General features: G+C 42.9%; 1 protein-coding gene across 1 annotated transcript; it reads right to left on the bottom strand.

The window, feature by feature from the left end:
• Positions 1-78: 78 nt before the first annotated feature.
• ahcyl1 (adenosylhomocysteinase-like 1) lies at positions 79-18,841 on the bottom strand. Its single transcript, XM_080015415.1, has 17 exons — positions 18,340-18,841; positions 10,004-10,118; positions 9,471-9,614; positions 8,773-8,873; positions 7,949-8,051; positions 7,197-7,291; positions 6,979-7,085; positions 5,992-6,108; positions 5,817-5,880; positions 5,617-5,705; positions 5,293-5,363; positions 4,796-4,890; positions 3,138-3,236; positions 2,212-2,280; positions 1,876-1,954; positions 1,512-1,632; positions 79-1,349 (listed from the first exon to the last, which is right to left on the bottom strand). Exons 1-17 carry the CDS (start codon positions 18,526-18,528, stop codon positions 1,343-1,345), a joined length of 1,665 nt encoding a protein of 554 aa, XP_079871541.1. The 5' UTR covers positions 18,529-18,841; the 3' UTR covers positions 79-1,342.
• Between the last annotated feature and the right edge of the window lie 772 nt (positions 18,842-19,613).

The following is a 19,613-nucleotide window of genomic DNA, read 5'->3' as shown; positions in this document are numbered from 1 at the left end:
TACAGACCGGTGCTCCTCTATGCGCCCCGAGTCAACACATAAAACCCAATTCTTGACGTATTTCATTTAGCTTTCTGGTTTCGCGTGGTTTGATATAACTTTATTGCTGATGTAATACATTCTTTTACATACATAATAGCAATACATACATGGGTTTTGATCATTTATTACATTAAACGCAACTCATTTTAACCAATAATAAACTCTATGGCAAACATAAAGACAAACATTAAAAAAAAAAAAAAATTCTGATCATAATATAAGCCGATGCTTTAATATAACAGTACCGAAGCAGTAAGACAGTGGGATAACCACTTATATATGTGGTTCAAAAATGAGTAAAGTACTGTGGTTACGGATATTAACTTGGAATAAATGATTAAAAAGGCACATTTATACTGTGAAAAGATCATAAAAGGGACTACAACAACAGTACTTTATACGAGACAACACAGTTCTACACTTTGACAGGAAGAGGAATTACTGTATAGTCGCCGAATAATAAAAAAAAAAAAAATAATAATAATCTCAATTTGGTTCAAAAGGAGCTGCAGCAATTTGAAATCGTTTGCCTGTGTGTCCTCTGCCTTAAACACGTACCTCGTCGCATATTTCCATTTTTGTAAGTGCGTTAGTAAGAATGTTTCAGCCTGAATGGGCGTTGAAGGCCAACACCTTACATTCCACCTGAGATTACTAGTTGTCGAGTTGTTTGTTTTTTTTGTTATTTAAATGAGGGATTATTTTTATTTTTAAATATGATTTGCCATTTCAAAGGCCGTTTCGATAAAAAAAAACAGGTTTTTTAATCAATGACTAATGTATTTTGCTATCATAAAATACGGTGACTGTCATTTTTACAAGTTATGAAACATTTGTAAAATACAGCGTTAAGAGTCCTCCGTGGGTCAATTTCACCCTTGGCTTAAGGAATGTACTTCACTTCAGCTTCAACAACATTGGCAGACAAAAACATGCACGTCACCTCTCACTTAAATTTATGGCCACCATTTGGCACAGAGTGTAAATTTGGTGTAAATGGACGAAATCAACGACAGTGTGATCTTGCAGCGTAAAGCAGTAGCCATTGAAACGAGTACTTAGAGATGACAGCATGCAAAGCAGGCTTTTCAGCGCGTTACAGACATATAATTCTACACTTGGTCATATATTATATGTGCTTTTCATATTTCTTAATTTAATTAATCATATCCAACACAACATCAAGTGCTAATGCCAGGTTACATTCAGCATAAGTAAAATAATTCAGAAATTTTGCAATAATTTAAAAATAAAATTGATTATTCTGTTTCTTCCAGGTCCACAGTGTCAGGCACTCCGATTAATACCTGTGAACACAAACGAGTTAGCATTAAAATACAAAAAAAAAACAAATTATTGTGAGAATGCATTCCTGTGTTTAACCGGACATTTCATGGAAACTCAGTCGTTGAAATTGAATCGTAGATCAATAAACATTTAAAGAAAATAAACGTTTGATAAAGTTTGACCTGTAGTAGTTGGGTTTGAAGGGCCCATTCTTGTTCAGGCCCATGTATTTGGCCTGTTCGTCAGACAGCTCTGTCAGGTGAGCGTCGAAATTCGGAAGGTGCAAGCTGGCGACATACTCATCTACAGGAAAGAAAGTGTGTTCAGTCATGTGAGTAACTGGATCTTCATTCAAAACGTTTCACCCCCCCCCCCCCCCCCCCAGCGCATTTCAGCATGTACTTCTGTCGTCGCACCGCAGGGGGGCAACATTGAGCTTTAATCCAGAAAGCGACGGGGAGTCACATTGTTTCAACAACTGGGACGCCATCCTTTAACCGCTAAACAGACCATTAAAAACCCCAAAAACCGAGGGCCGAAACGCACCCATCTTCTTAGGCAGCAGATACACATCCTGTTTGTAACGGCCCTCCGGAGCGTTGAATAGTTCGATCAGAGCCAGGGCCTAAAAGAAATGCACACCAGCACACAAGTCATGTGAGAAAACAGCCTCCCTGCCGCTAAAGGTGACGGGGTCATTCAACTTAAAAAAAACGAGTTGCATGAGGGAGCCATCTGAGGTCAGATTATGTGATCAACTGGATTGGCAAATGAGACAAAACCAGAGTTTCTTCGATTTTCCCGACGAGCAACAGCGTGGGGATCTGTTCACAGAGCGGGTCGGTCGTCACGGGTGTTTAGAAAAAAAAAAAAAAAGGTAACCTGAGTCGTGGCGGTGATGGACAGTACAAACGTCGGCACCGTGGAGCAGCTCAGATTGAGGAGGCGGCCCTGGGGAGAAAGAAAGAAAGAAAGAAAGAAAGAAAGAAAGAAAGAAAGAAAGAAACACAACAGGACATCAGAGAGGGAGAAACGAAGCCGAGGCGTCGATGTGAAGGAGGATGATCGGCAGAAAGTTGAAGAGCGCCGCGAGAACAACAAGCACATCGTCAAGGGCCCGGCGGGAGGGGAGGGAACCCCAGGGTGCGCGGCGGGGACCGGGGGCCGGGAAAACAGAGCCTGAGTTACAGGACACCTCCGCCGGGGAGAGAGGGGGCCGCTCGCCCAGACCTCTGACCTCCTCCAAAACAGACATGTGTCTTTTTGGCTTGCCTGCGCTTTGCGAGGGTCAAAGAGTGCCGGTCTCAGAGGGAAAGTACGGTTTATGACCACGACGTGGCCTGACGTCGGGTCTCAAACCGCCGGCCTGGGGGCCACATACCGCCCGCAAGACGATCCCACGCGGCCCGCTCCCCGTGTTAGTGACTTATTGTTAAACCTGGCCCGCGCATTAATTTTAAAATTACAGCGCTTCACACAACGTTATTCGTTTTGAGAATATACAACAGACTCAAACAGGATGCAACAAAATACTTTTAAATAGTTGCCTATTTTTTTACAGATCTATTGGCAATTTATTAATGCACGGTGTGGGAAAAAAAAAAAAAAGCCAGACAAACAATAAATGCAGGACTGTTTTTCCTCTTAATGTTCGGTGATAGAAAACAGATGTTGTCCATTGTTTTCACCGAGTGCACATTTGAAGCCGCTCAACTGAAACCCCCGAATGGAAAGTCACTACAGTCACTACACGATAAGATATGGTGAGATAATATCACACTTTATCAATAAAGGTAAAGGTCTCGTACCTCTGCCAGAAGGACGACCCTCTTGCCGTCGGGCCAGATGATGTGGTCCACCTGAGAACGCACCCGCTCCCAGGTTAGCTCCGGACTCCGCAGGCTGGCCTGAGGACGTATGCATAGAGTATATATTATATACAGTATATAGCATAAACAGTATAAACAGAACGTATATAGTATAAACAGTGAATAGTATAAACTAGGGGTTTCACCAACTGGTCAACTAGTCGAATAGTTGAATACTATAACCACTAGTCAGCGCTGTCGGCAGCAGTTGACTAACGGACAATGGACAACATTATTTATTTGTCAATGTCAGTAAAAAAAAAAAAAAATTCAAATATGCATTTACTTTTATATCTTAATTCAGCCATGTTCTCCCAGTTAATTTAATTTATGAAATACAATTGCCAATATTTCTGTGGTTCTGGTATAGCCAGCGGATATCCGGGCCAAGACTTCCTCTTGCATGCGCCCGGCATTGTTAACAGTCCGATCAGCAACTTGAGACGAGAGAATGGAGTTGGGGTTGAGCGGATCGTTTCACAAGTAGTAGGTAGTAAATAAAAAAGACCGAAAGGCGATGGGTTCCGAGATTCCCTCGAACTTCTCTCTCTGCGTCTTTCTTACATAATAGGTAAAAGACGACTAGTCATTACATTACATTTCATTTAGCAGACGCTTTTATCCAAAGCGACTTACAATTATTCAAACACCGACGGACGCAGCCATCAGGAGCAATTAGGGGTTAAGTGTCTTGCTCAAGGACACTACAGCATGCTAGCAGGAGGAGCCTGGGATCCAACCAGCAACCTTTTAGATCACTAGACCACCAGCTCTAATTACATAAAGCGTATAGTATATACAGAATATACAGTATACTCTATATAGTAAATACAGTATATACAGCATATAGTATACAGAATATAGAATATACAGTATACTGTATATAGTATAAACAGTACATACAGCATATAGTATATAGAGAATATACAGTATACTGTATATAGTAAGTACAGTAGATACAGCATATAGTATATAGAGAATATACAGTATACTGGATATAGTATAAACAGTACATAGAGCATATAGTATATAGAGAATATACAGTATACTGTAAATAGTAAATACAGTATATACAGCATATAGTATATATAGTATACTGTATATAGTAAATACAGTGTAAAGTATAAACAGTTTATTCATTATATAGTATATACAGAATATAAAGTATACTGTATATAGTAAATACAGTATAAACAGTCTATACTGTACAGTTTATAGTATATACAGAATATAAAGTATACTGTATATAGTAAATACAGTATATAGTATAAACGGTATAGACATTATATTATATATACAGAATATACAGTATATATGGTTAATAAATTATATAGTATAAACAGTATCTACAGTACATTGAAAATAAGGAATATACAGTATATATAGTATATACCTGTACAGTACAAACAGAATACACAGTGTATATATAGTAAATAAAGTATAAACAGTATATACAGTATAAATAGAATATAGTATTTAAAGTATATACAATACAGCAAATCGAGCTCTCTTCTGAGGCATACTGACACACAGAGCACACACACCACAACCAATACAAACACACAAATCTATAACTTCTGAAAGAAATATTGACATACCACGTCAATCTCAGTATTGGAATGCCCCATATTACACACGATGCAGCCATTTTTCATTCGGTCCAGCTGTTCTCTGGTAACGACATTCTTATTACCTGGATTAAAGGCAGGACAAAGAATGTACACAGAGAGTAAGTGATGATAGTTTTAAAATAGTGGAAATAATATGATTAATAATTTACTTTCAAACTATTCATCTTGTACTTTCTAACAGTTTACTTTCTAACAATGTTTTTCTACTTTCTAATTATTCACTTTTTGTTTATTTTCTTGCTACTTGCTTTCTAACAACTAACTTTACTTCATAACAAATATGTTCATTTCTTTAATAAATGTCATTATTTCATTTCTAATTAGTTACGGGGGCTGCTCAGTGAAGTCAGTGCACTCACGAAATAAAGCCCCGTTGTTCACTTTAATTTAGGAGGCTTTGGATTTACCGTTCCTATGTTCAGTCCCTCCTGTTTGTCAGATGTTTACGGCAGCGGAGCCCTTACCAGTGCAGGTTATCACCACGTCCATCTGTCGAATGACCTCGTTCAGCTTGACCACCCGAAAGCCGTCCATGCTGTGCGGACACGTTCATGTAAACAAAGTATTTTATTTTTATTTTTTTCAAACAAATATTACCATTCCACTGAGTGATTATTGTTAATGGAATTAAATCACGCGGATGAATAAAACAAAAGGACGCTGGGACACTGGGGTCCATTAGCAGCACCGCGACTACAATGCGGTGAAAATAAGTCAATGTTCTGGATTAAGTGCTAAATAAAGGGATAACCGCTTTGATTTGCTAATGGTGTCGGCCTGTTACGCACCACGCCTGCAGAGCGCAGATGGGGTCGATCTCCGTGATGCACACGATGGCGCCGAGGGCCTTGAGAGCCGTGCAGCAGCCTTTCCCAACCTGCGGACCAGATGACGGCACAAAATCCGTAAATATATGTAACCTGAGTGGATTATGAGCTGAGATTACCATTACGATTCAGGGAAGGTATTGAACTGCGGAGTCATTCACCTCTCCGTAGCCCAACACAACCACTTGTTTTCCTCCAAACATCACATCTGTGGTCCTCTTTAAGCTGCAGAGGCAAATAACATCGCTATTCTGGTGGAACTGATTTCGAAAATAATCGCTGCTTCTAAATATAGAACTTTTTTTAAAAATAAAGTGTCTCGAGTGACGCTCTCACCCATCGAGGATGGATTCGCGGCAGCAGTAGAGGTTGTCGAATTTCTGCTTGGTGACCGAGTCGTTCACGTTCATGGCAGGAACGCACAGTTTGCCGGCCTTGGACAACTGGTACAGCCTGAGAAGACACAGACACAGACACAGACACACACACACACACACACACACACACACACACACACACACACACACACACACACACACACACACACACACACACACACACACACACACACACACACACACTCAGACTGTTTGTGACGTTTTACTTTCCGCCGGTCGGACTAATTGGTTCCATTGAGAGTTGTGTGTGGACAGAAGCTGCTGCTGCTGCTGCTGCTGCTGCTGCTGCACGGGCACTTTTCCCAAAGTGTCAACATTGACATTTTTAAACCTCGACGTCAACATGGACTCAATTATTTTTTGTCTTTGCCAGCGTGTCTCACAGATCTAGTGTTGGGTGAACTGGTATTGGTGAACTTAGTTTTCGTTTTAACCCCCCCCCCCCCCCCCCCGAAAACCAATGTCAATTATGACAATAAATAAATGACATCGTTTAATAGCCATTGTTATTGTAGAGCAACTTCTTAAAACAAATCAAAATTTCTTGTAACAAGGCAAAATACCAAAACTGGTATAATTACTTTCCTAATCAATGAATATAGAGTTCAAACTAGGGGATTGATTTCTCTGTGAAATGTGGGTTTGTGAAGCCCTTTGAGACTGTATTGTGATTAAGGACTATAAAAATAAACTTGACTTGACTGTAGCGCTTTATTTAACTCACAAACTAGGATAGGTATAATTTGTCTTTTGTATTATTAATTGTGTATCATTATTTATTCATTTTAAATGGGTATAACCTTTATACCAAGTACTTTGTATTTTGAGACATAAAGACCCTCCATGAAAACCCAGGCTCCAGGGTACTAATGAAGTACCAGTAAAGTCTTATCGTATCTTATATGAAATCAAGTCCCGCTCTGACCTGTGCACCCCAGTGACGCTCTCCTCCACGATGCCCCGGGCCTTCTTAAAAACACTGGGATACTTCTTATAAACCCAGTGGGTGAGGTCTCCTCCGTCGTCCAAGATCTGGGAAGACCAAAACCGTGGCATGAGGCGAAACGTCCCACGTGCCATAAAACAGTAACTCTGTGGTTATTTGTCTTTTTGGGAGCATTTTCGGGATTTGCAGTGCGGTACCATGTTTGCCTGCCAGCCCTCCGTGTTGACACAGCGATCGATGCACCACCAGAAGTCGTCCTCAGACTCACCCTTCCACGCAAACACTGGCACTCCTGGAAGACAGAAAGAAAGAAAGAAAGAAAGAAAGAAAGAAAGAAAGAGAGAAAGAAAGAAAGAAAGAAAGAAAGAAAGAAAGAAGGCGGAGAGAGAGAGAGAGAAGATTTTTTATTTTACGTTAGACTTTCTTTTCTTTTTTTTCCAATGTGTTACATTTTTCAGCTTTTGCTCCATTTGCTTGGCAATGTAAACTTAGGTTTCCCAGGCCAATAAAACCCTTTAAATTCAATAGAAATAGATAAAATAAGACTTAACTGATCCCCAGGGGAAAACTCAGGTAATGAAATTTGACGTAACAGTGCAACTGAAAAAAGTAAATATAAATAAAAATGAAATAAAATGTATAATGTGTAATATAGAGGTGGCCTGGAAGCTAGAACAAGTATGTTGTATTGAAATATTCTATAGTATGGTTTAATAGCAGTATAGTAGTGATTAGTGAATATAGTAGTGAATAATAATAATAATAATAATAATAATAATAATGATACTGTTTATAATAATAATATTTATAATAATGAGAATAGTACACATTTAAAGACAATAATAAAAGTAAAATCATGAGATAATAAATAAAGATAAATAAAGAAGGGCACAGGGAGAAACAATTAGTGTGTGTGTGTGTGTGTATGTGTGTGTGTGTGTGTGCTCACCGCTCTCAGCCAGGGCGGCCGCCACTTCGTTCTGGGTGGAGTAGATGTTGCAGGCGGTCCAGCGGCACTGGGCGCCGAGCGCCACCAGGGTCTCAATCAGCACCTGATGGAGGAGAACAGAGGAAGGGTAAACAAACAAACAAACAAACCAGAGAGAGAGAGTTGGGATCAAATAACCCATAATCCATTTCCTCCGTTCCAACATGTTCAATATGTTTCTCTCACTCTATGAACAAGACGACCGCCGTAACTTATTATGACGACTTACATATGAACACTACTTTATTACTTATTCTCACCTCTCTTCTGACATTGCTGAGATCGCACGAGATTTCATTTCTAACGTAACACTCGCTGCACCGTGATGCACAGAACAACACAATTAACTTGAACCAGCGGTTCTCAAACTTCTCCAAGAATATTTTTCAGCTGAGTACCCCCTTCACTGGCATTGGGAGAATTCTTTTTTTGAAATGCACATAAATGATGTACTGTATGTGCATTGTATGTGATTTTTTTTTTAACATTATACAGTAAATAAGAAGTATTTCATAACAATTTTTTATTTTTATTTTAGGAGTTCCCCCTGCAGTACCCCTGCAGTACCCCCACATGAGAAACACTGACTTAAACAATGTGGAAAAAAAGTCATTTTCTGTCACATTTTTGTATTGGGGTTATCGTCTCGTCTCCATGAAGCCTACTTCATCAGACTGGTCTCCAAAACCAATACTGATTATCGGTGCATCCCTGTTAAAATGAAAAAAGATGCAACATTCACACCGGCGCAGCGACACACGGCTCATTTGGCATTTGGGACGTACCGCCGTCTGTGCGGTGATGTGGGTGCATCCCACGATCTTGGCCCCGGCTAGCGGCTTCTCCCCCTGGGCTCGCTTCCTCAGGGAGATCAGGGCCGACATATCTGAAGGAACAGGGGGACGGGAAAAAGAAGCCGCGGTTTTTGCCGAGATAGACGTAAATGACAAAAAATTCTCGGGAGGCGCAAAAACACCCCTCTGTACACGGCGAGCACGCGGGTCGGTTGCGCAGCGGGCGTCGGCGGCAGCTGTCGAGGCCCCCGGCTCGGAGCGAGGGGGGCACTTACCGAGCACTTAGAGCTACTTGCCACCCACCTGGCCGCTGTTTGGACAGAACAGCGGAGGTGGAATGAAAATTAAGTGTCAATAGTCGCAGATGGAAGGCGAGGCAGGTAGGACTTTTTGGTTTGTTTTTTTGTTTGTTTTTTTTGTTTGTTTTTTTCAATAAGTAGCAGGCGGGGGAAAAGAGGTGAACTAAAGAAGCTTTGTCACGGGTGAGGGAGAGCTTTCACATGAGGTGTTGCTGCCGGCAGAAAGTCAGTGCCAGAGAGGACTAAGTGGCTGGAGACGGTTCCGGCTGACTTCCATTCATATAACTCATTGACCTTCATGTAGCCAGGGCTCTCAGTCTCGCGCGGCTCAAATCCTCCGTCGACTGAAACCGCATCGGCTGTGCGGAGAGCGGGGGGCCTCCGGCGTACCTTGCTCGGCGATCTCGATCTCGCGCCGGCCGAACTCGGCCTGTTTGATGTTCTTGACGCAGAAGTCGCTGCTGCCCGGTGTGTTGAGCTGGACCTTGTCCCGGGGGGACGTCTCATCGTCGGAGCTGTCGGAATAGGAGGCAGCTGGGAACGCCAGCGCACAAAAGGTCAGAATAATACTGGTGCAGGACAAAAAGAGGCCGTTGTGAAACGGATACCACGTTATCTGCTGTGGGAGAGGCGCGGGGCTTGAGTGTGAGTGTGTGTGTGTGTGTGTCTGTGTGTGTGTGTGTGTGTGTGTCTGTGTGTGTGTGTGTGTGTGTGTGTGTGGACATTTGAGTATACTGTGCATGAAGTTTTTCATTTCCGAATTGCAATAAATCCACAAAATCAACTTCATAGCCATTTGTAAGAAAAGAAAGCGACTTGAAATAAATTCTGAGTAAAGTGTATAAATTCCTGAGTATATAAACATCTAGTGTGTGTGTGTGAGTGTGTGAGTGAGTGTGTGTGTGTGTGTGTGTGTGTGTTACCGGAGCTGTAGCTGTCTGTGGACGACTGGGAGATGGAGCGGGACAGCGAGCGGCGTCCTGCCTTGGTCGGGTACTTGCTGAACTCCTGCTTGTCCTCCGTGTTGGCAAACTGGATCTGGAGAGAAGGCAACGCAGGGCACGTCAACGGCAACGGTTGCCCAGTCTCCCCGGACGACCAGATCTGGGCCTTCGCCAGCCATCTGTCGCCTCGTGGTCAGCCGACGCAGTATACACCCCGATTTCTGTTTAGAAATATACTGATCTGACTCAATTATAAAATGTTTTAAATTTGGTTGCCGACCACTTCTAAAAGTTGTCCTTGAGCTGTCCCTCAAAGTCCTTGAGCTAACACATAAAAGACGGCTGGTGGCAAAAGATGTGTGATGTGTTATTAAGTGGCATAATAAAAACACAGGGGGGAAAAAAACCCAAATAAAAACACACAAAAAGACACAGTCCAATCAGAGGTCAAAAGGTCAAAGTGCAGTTTAAAACTGATTATTCACCGAAATATAGTGGCAAATATGAAACATTTTGAGCCTTTTTCAAAAGTCGATTTGAAAGATTCTGAGAACGTCCAGTAGTTTGTTCCAACAATGTGGAGCATAATTAACTGACTTCTGGGCAATTTGCCTTCCTTCAGTGGATCGATCCCCGGCGACCTGAGACGTCTGAATGCTTCAATGCTTAAAAAAAAAATGTATTTTTGAGATTTGCAAACAATGAGCAGCATCTGAGAAGCAATCCCGCGACAAACTGGAAGTCTGAAAACGCGACAACGACAATAATACACAAAGGTATTAAAAGCAAACAAAAGGCCAGACAATAAACAATGGACGCTTTGGTCCGAGCGCCGCGGCTTTAACGTCGACAGCAGAGCCTCCAGAGCCGCCACAGTTATTACATAATTGCACGAACACAATAATGTGAGCCGGCCGGCGCTGGGTCCTCAGATTCTACACTCTTTTCCCTCCAAATGTCGAGGGGAATTTTAGGCTGCTGTTGGAAAAATTGTGAAAAAAACAAAACAATAATAATAATTCCGTGCCTACCAGATCAGTCTGGTTGAGAAAAAGGAACAGTCTACCCAAACATTTATGCTCCTCTCTTTGACATAAATAAATGAATAAGGTGGATGTGTATCATAACACCATTAAAAGCTTATGACGTGATGGTGGCATGAAATGAACAAAAATACAATTCAATTGTGAAACGCAATTATTCGTATAATAATAAAGATAAACTAAAACGTCATGATCGTATTGAATGAACTTCAGTCAGTCAAGGAACAAAAAATAAAAATAAATGTTCAAGTTCAGGTAACATTCACTGTGCATGGCGGTGTGCTTGCTCCCTGTTTGTGATGCCGGGAATTAAACAAAAAAAAAATGTTTGCTTTTTTTTTAGATAAAATAAAAAAGTTGATGTTGTTCAAAGCTCAGATTCACCTGAGACAGTTTTGTGAGAACAGATAAACCACAGGTGGGTCAGACGGAGAGAGCCGGCGCTTATTTTTAGGTCCTGTCTCCAGCTTTTTGATTTATGCTTTATTGGAATGGCACGGGCTTCAGCTGTTCCGGCGTCACCAACGCCTCGGTCAAAGCCATCACAAGGGCGCATGGTTTAGAAGGAAAATGTATGGTAAAAACACACACCCACACACACACACACACACACACACACACACACACACACACCTTGCTCGACCAGTTTCACAATCAAGACTTGACGTGACCTCACATCCAGGTACAGGCTTTGAAGGGTTAAATCCTGATTGTCATGAGGACGCTGCACAATAGCGCAAAAGTTAATCCAATCAGAATGGGTTAAAGGGCGGCGCGGCTAACTATAGAATCCAAGACAGTGGCCGGTGTCAAATTAGCGCCGTTTAGTGCTCGGCAGGCTCGAATTAGCCTCAAGATCTGACAAATCCACTGAGTGCCATGCAGACGCCCTGAGCCAGGCACCGGTCAGTTGTCAACATTAGAGAGATTAAGCAGAGTTAGCCAGATGTCCTGTCAGGCCTTTAAACTGGGTCAACACGGCAGAGAGGAGGTACCGAGCACCCCGCGCTGCACGGATACTTCATCATCCTGTTGGGGGTTATTCAGTGATAAAGACCGGCTGGCTGCATATTATTATTATTATTATTATTATTATTATTATTACAGTTGTACTTTTATTCTCTGTGAAATAGCTTTTGGGAAAAACATCATAAATATATAACGTTAACCCAAGGATGCACATGATGGGTCAAACATCATCCACGATTCCAGGAATTCCTAAATTAAGGTCTTTTTTGATGACTCACTGTATCTCAATTAATGAAATTCTATATTAAATTAATTAATAATATTTAGAAACGTAAATGAAAACCAAACTAATTGAGCCGGGTCATTTTGCATTCTAGGGTTAAACATAATAATGCAACTTTATTACCTCGAGGAAATGTTGACAGTTTAAAGTTCACGTCTTCCTCACACTTTACTGTATTTTCACCACAAAATGTTGTATACCTTTACTTATTGAATAGTCTGGACCATACCCAGCCAATTATTCGTGGAAATATAGGACGGGGAGTTTAGGGCCAAGCGGGTACGAGCTGCGGTTTCCGTCTCAGTTGCCGCGGACGTGGAGGCAGCGGCAGCTAAATGAAACACAAGGCTGGAGGTCAGGACGGGGATGGAGCTGGTGGAGGCAGGACGGAGCCATTCTCCTTCATTCACCACGCAACGTCACCTACTGTTCTACTTACACAGAGTCTAACTAAGATAAGGTACTGTGCTGTACTTGAGTACTGCAAGTGACGGTGACAGTCGCCATGGACAAAGTTTTACGATTTAAAAGCACGAGGTAAAAGATAAGATGAGCTGAGGTGAGACTTTATTAATCCCAGGGGGGAGGGTGAAGGTGTTAGAGCAGCAGAAGTTGACAGAACAGTGCAAGATAGACAGAGAGATAGACAGACAGACAGACAGACAGACAGACAGACAGACAGATAGACAGATAGATAGATAGATAGATAGATAGATAGATAGATAGATAGATAGATAGATAGATAGATAAACGGACAGATAGATAGATAGATAGATAGATAGACAGACAGACGGACAGACAGACAGACAGACAGATAGACAGATAGATAGATAGATAGATAGATAGATAGATAGATAGATAGATAGATAGATAGATAGATAGATAGATAGATAGATAAACGGACAGATAGATAGATAGATAGACAGACAGACAGACGGACGGACGGACGGACAGACAGACAGACAGACAGACAGACAGACAGACAGACAGATAGAGAGAGAGATAGATAGACAGACGGACAGACAGACAGATAAATAGATAGATAGCTGGATAGATAGATAGATAGACAGACAGACAGACAGACAGACAGACAGACAGATAGATAGACAGATAGATAGATGGATAAACAGACATTAATAATATATACAGTGTGTATATATATGAACCTAGAGCCTATATATTATAAAAGAGGATGTGAGTTATGCCCGATACATTATTAAATATTAAACATATTTGCATTGTGCTGTTCAGTTTATCACATTAACAATATTGATTGGTGCAGCAAATTAAGAGACATTTGAAAAGATGTGCTATGATATACTATTCCCACCACAGAAGTGCGTAGGACTCCACGCCCTGCTATTTTAAATGTCCATACAATGTGTTTGCACTGAAAACGGAGGCGCAGATCTGCAGAGTTGACACAACACACAGCGGATCAACCCGCAGCAGCGTGGAAGCCGCGGCGCTGGATCACCTGGGTGGAGGGATCACGATATGGAGGTTCCTCCCATCGCCGTCGTCTGGATCTAAATGTCATTTGAGTCCCGTGTTAACGGCCGTTTGTGTAACGATACACTTCCCCCCCGTTCTGCCGAGGAAAGAAATACACGGGAAAGAGTTTCGTCTGTCTTTTGTTTTGTTTTTCCACACGACTGACAGAATAAACGCGGAGGCCATCTGATGTCAATTAATAAGTCTGGTGGTATTTTTAAGTGAAGCTGGAGCTTGTGTTATATGAATGGGTTTCATAGGGGCAGCAAGAACATATTATTAGGGTGGATGAGAAAAAAAAAAAGTTACATGTAAAAATACCATATGTCCTTTATCTAACTATGCCTCTTGTTTTGTTTTGGGTTTTTTTTTCAGTTTGAAAGGGAGACATTTGCTGAGAACAAACCTCCGCCTCCCCTTCCTTCCAACCCCCTCGCTCATCCCCGGAGCAAGACAGTCTAAGGTACGAGCCAGCGTCGGTGTCAAGAAACTCAAGAGGCTGGTGATTGCGGGCTGAACTCTGCGTGGCTCTGTTTTGGATTTGGGCGCGGACCCGTTCTCGCACTTCTGTGGAAAGCCGCCGTTTCTGTTTGCTCTGCGTCCACTCGTTGCCCCTGAGGACTCGGCCTTCTCCGCTGCGTTGGATCTCGCCGCTCGAACAAAACACCGAGAACGGTTTGGTGAGCGACGAATGACGTTTTCAAATGAACGCTCCAGAGGTGAGTCCCGGATACCGACCGCGGTCTGATCCGGCCTCGATAACGCATTTCAGTGGCAGATCTTGGAATTTATTCTCAGAAGGAAAAACACGCGACTATTTGAGAAATATTTGAGAAACGCAACACACGGCACCGGTCGAAAAGCTTGGACCCGACTACTCATTCAAGGGGTTTTGGTCGAGAGCCGCTTGAGAGAATGCCAAAGCAGTCATCGAGGCAAAGGGAATCTAAAAACATATTTTGATTTGTTGAACACTTTTTTGGTTACCACATAATTATATATGTTTTATTTCCCAGTCCTGATGACTATTATCCTACAATGTAGAAAATAGTAAAAAAAATGAAAAATAAATAATAATAATAATAAAAATAAAGAAAAACCCCTTGAATGAGTAGGCGTGTCCAAACCCACTCACCCGCTCCACGCCGTGCCCGTGCCCGTGCCCGTGCCTGTGTGCCATGGCCGCTCAGCTCAGCTCAGCTCCGGGTTTCCTCCACTTCCCTCCTTTCCGCTCCGCGTCCTCTGCCCGGCGCTGCGAGGTCTCCCTGACGCTATTATCCCAGAACACTCCCAGACAAAGCTGAGGGAGGTCCCAAAACTACTATCATCATTTCTAATGGTCAACCTGGACGGGGGCCGTCTAGCCCCCTCCCCACCCCACCCCCCACTCTCTCTCTCGCTCTCTCTCTCTCTCTCTCTCTCTCTCTCTCTGAGGTTCACAAGGAGCTGCTAGAGCCAGAGGGTCACAGGCGACAGGCTGTAGTTTTAAGGAGCGCAGACCGACCCCAAACGAACGCATGGGGACGGACGGTTCTCAAACTGAGGCCGAGTCTCCCGGTCTCTCACGCACATGCATTGAGAAAAAAAAAAAAGAAGAAGCGTTAATGAACGAATGAATGAATGAATTATTTAATTAATATGTATTTATTTATTTGTTTGTTTATTTATTTATTTATTAATGCATTTCGCGCTGTGCTGACGAAGGGGGTGGAGGCGAGGAGGGGGATCCTTCCGTCGACGCCGTCCTCTCAGCCCCAACCGACCGAGCTCAAAGGGGAGCTGTTTGAGATGCAACTTTAAATTGGTGATCGGGTTTTCAATTCACCTCCCCGTTTACTAAGCGAGTGTTTCCATACGCAGAGGGGAAATGATAACCGGGGAAACAAAATGATAATTCACATTGATAATGATAAACAAGGATAGTGCTCTACTCTCACTAAGTGGTAAAATTTTTTTAAATATGTTCTAACCGTGTTCCAAAAATTAAAAGTATATATCAGAATTTCTACATTTATTTAAGGCTATTTCCTCGCCGTGTCAACACTAGAGGATCTTCCACGGTGCTCCTTTAGGGACGTTGCGTCCTTAGACCTTGGGCTTCAATGTGGATGGAAGTGAGGTATTGTCTGAATGTCAGTTTGCCGTTAAAGACATGCAGGTATTATGAATTCTTCCTCATTTTTTTTTTCTCTCATCTTGCACCAAACCAGCGTTCGTGCCTGGGCGTCGGGACGACTTGCGCTGCAGTTATCACAGTCAACAAAGCGACACACTGAGCGGAGCCGTTCTGTTTGTTGTTCAAAACTACCGTGACAGATTAAAGAGGCGAAAAAAAAAAAAACCACGGTCGTGGACGTCGCTGTGACCTTCAGAGTGGGCTGCGCACGGTCGCCTGCGGGTACAGGTCAATATCGAGAAAATGTAAACAATACATGATGTAATGTAATAACGTAAAAATAAAAGAACTCCAATTACCACCAGGAGAGGTTTTTTAATTATTTTTATTTTTCTGGAGGAAAATGTTGAGAAGGCAAACGGAGGCCGGAAGTTCAAATATTTCATAATATTTGAACGTCCGGCTGGAGAAGTCATTCCAGTCGTACACTTCCTCAGCTAAAAGCAGCATTTTCCAAATGCCAAAGCCAACAGCTTGAAACTCCCGAACGGAAAAAGGCTGACCGTTCAGAACGGACGGGCTAAAATTTCTCAGGTTAAGGAAACCTGTTAAATGTGAGGAGTACGAGCCTGTGTGACGTGTAAATCAATCGCGTGGAGGTAAATAAGCAACGCCTCGGTTGTATGTGACCTGGACGGGGATTAACGGGAATGGATTATACTGACAAGAGAATAAGAGAATAAGTAATTGAAGAACCCGTTTGTGGTTTATGTAAAACAGACCGAGATCGGATGAGAGCGATGGGAACACAGACGGTCACTGGGTTCAAGTGCTGTTGTGTAACTACTGAACTGGTTAAAAGAGAGAGAGAGAGAGAGAGAGCGAGGGAGGGAGAGAGAGAGAAAGAGAGAGAGAGAGAGAGAGCTGTGGGATTCTCTCTCTCCCTCTGGCTCCTCACGCTGTACAGCATCGTGAAACATGATACAGGGTTTTGATTTGTTCTCACCTTTTTTCTATTTGCTTTTCATTCTCAGCGTCTTATTTTTCATCTTTTTTATTTATTTTTTTTTTTATATTCCCCCAATGGAAGCAGGCGCCCGGCTCTCCCATTTCATTAAACAGAGATAGTGTTTTTCATAACAGCATTCCATGTTCCAGCCGTCGAATGGATTGGGGCCCCCGAGGCCGGAAAATAAACTAAAACGGGCATGTTTTAGTTTATTTTTTTGGTGGAAGGGACCTGGTTTAATAGGCCCCTTCAATGATATATGCATGTATATAATGTATAAACCAAAAAAATCACATATGCGTTTGAATATACATTTTAAAATATTAAGTATAAGGCTATGGCTTAGGCCAGTGATTCTTTTTCAAGGATCCTCGATTTTCGATTTGATAAAATATTGTCTCTGGGACCCCCAATCGGAGAATATTTTTGTTGTTAGATAATAGATATGTTTTAGTCCAAACCTCCATACCTGTCTGTACTAGAGTTAGAGAGATAACAGGGATCAAAATAGTCTACTGTATTATTGTATCATGCTGGTGCCAATGTCTTCTAAATTAAATAATGGGGAAGTTTAACTACTAATGACTTTGCCGGGGACCCCCTCGGACCTCTTGAGGCAGGTATGAGAGTGTTAAATCTAACAAATTTTTAAGTCATATTTTTATTATAGTAATCATCTCTCTCTCTAATTCTATAAAGTATAAGTATACGGTTAGTACTATGTATTTTGTACAAGGCAGAGGTCAGTAGTATTAGGTCGAAACTGGGAAGGTTATGAACTAGATGATTCGTGAGAACCGTTATTAGAAGGGTTTCCTTTAGATCAGACAGCAAGACAAGTGACGGAATAAACCTAACGAGTATCTTTTTTTCCACAGAACTAGTATTGGTATTATCATAGTATTATATCCAGAAATCTCTGCACTGAACTCGAGGGACAGAAAAAAATATAGATGAATAAAAAATCTGATACAATGTTCAATGACTGTTATATGACCCGGTACACACCCTAGAGGGCCCTCTGGGAGTGGGTTGAGAACCTGTGCGTCAGGAGTAACTGTCAGGCAGCAAGGGTCAGGGTCGCCAGTTCAATTGGATTAGACGCTTCTAATTCAAGACTATGGCCCCATAGTCTTGAACGTGCCGCCGCTGTGTGTACAGATCACCGCTGTCAATTGAAATGTTGTCTGTTTTTTTTTTTTATTCTAAGGGCGGCCGACGTCCACAGAGTCCACCCGAGTGGCATAACAGCTCACCCACGCAGTACCAGTACATGGACACCCGCCTGGACGTGCAGGGGCGCAGCGGTCGACCCCCCACCCCCCCTCCCCGCCAGCGAAGGTGTCTCTCGGCTAAAACCCGGGAGCCACCATCACGTCACCGCGCACCGTGGACCCTTACCTTCTTGACGGACTTGAGCGTGGGCACCGCGGTGAAGGCTGCGGACGGCAGCTCCCCCACGTTCATGTTCATGTCGCTGTTCTTGCTCACGGTCATCGCGGAGTATTTCTCCGCCACGTTCTCGGTCTCCTTCACGTATTTCGTGGCTTGCTTGACCTCCGCCATGCCGTCCAGCACCGAGTCGGTCATCGCGTTCGGATGGAGCTCTTCCCCTTCTGGCGCGGAGGGAGGGGGGGAGACCTGGAGGGGGAGGGGGGGTGGGCGGGCGCGACGGCGACGGTGACGGCGTCCGACACTGGAGGCGAAGCGCGCCGGTTCGAACGGGGATGGCAGACGCACCGAAATGCGCGGATCTGATTCGTCGCGGCGGCGGCGGCGGAGGAGGAGGAGGAGGAGGAGGCCGGCGAGCGGGCGAGCGGTGATCCGCAGCGGCGGCGTCTCTGCGGGGGGGCGACGTGTCGGCGCCGTGTCACCTGAAGCTGAGCGTGGGTGGAGCTCCGCCGATCAGCCGAGCTCCGGTTCTCCTCCGGTTAAAGGTTCGGTTCGCGATTTATTTATTTTTTCTCGATCTCTCTCTCTCTCTCCAATCCGTGACCGTCGGTTTCCATTACGCACAACCTGCAGAATGTTTTATTATTGAGAAACTGGCGACACGCACTGTGCGCCAACGCAGCGCAACGAGGCAAACGTTTAAACGTAAAAAAAAAAAAAAATCAAAGTCATTATAGTCACATTATAGTGTCTTTTTTTTTCCCAACAGTGATATCACATTTTATTTAGAACTCCATCCAAAAAATGGATGTGGTACATCCAAAGAAAAAAACGCTGGCTTCCAATAGGTTGCCAGTAGGAAGCGACGCAACCTCCTGTCCAATTTTTTTCCTGGAAATCTGAACTTGTGCATATCAGGGTTTATTTTGGCAACACAATGGGAAGGGATTCTGTACATTTGATCCAAGCGTTATCAATGGGAGTTCTTCCACATCCACAGAAAGAATTCAAATCTGTTATTCCTCTAAGAATTCATTAAATCACAAAATATCGCACTACTTCATGTGAACTAAATAAATAAACGAAAGAAAGCTAATTAACCCTAATATTTAGTCTGAATGTTTGGAAAAGGATGGTAAGACTAAGTCTGTTTTTTTTGTGTGTAAGGCTTTTTAAATGGTTCTTGGCGTTTACATAATAATGCATTCCCCAATTTTATGACAAATAAATGAAAATAATTCCCCTCACCTCATTTCATGACACCACATGGATTTTGTCATCCA

The sequence above is a fragment of the Zeus faber genome (assembly GCF_960531495.2).
Source record: "Zeus faber genome assembly, chromosome: 15".
Classification (NCBI taxonomy): domain Eukaryota; kingdom Metazoa; phylum Chordata; class Actinopteri; order Zeiformes; family Zeidae; genus Zeus; species Zeus faber.
Note: the sequence above shows the minus strand (reverse complement) of the source record. Positions and strands in the feature narration are given on the sequence as shown.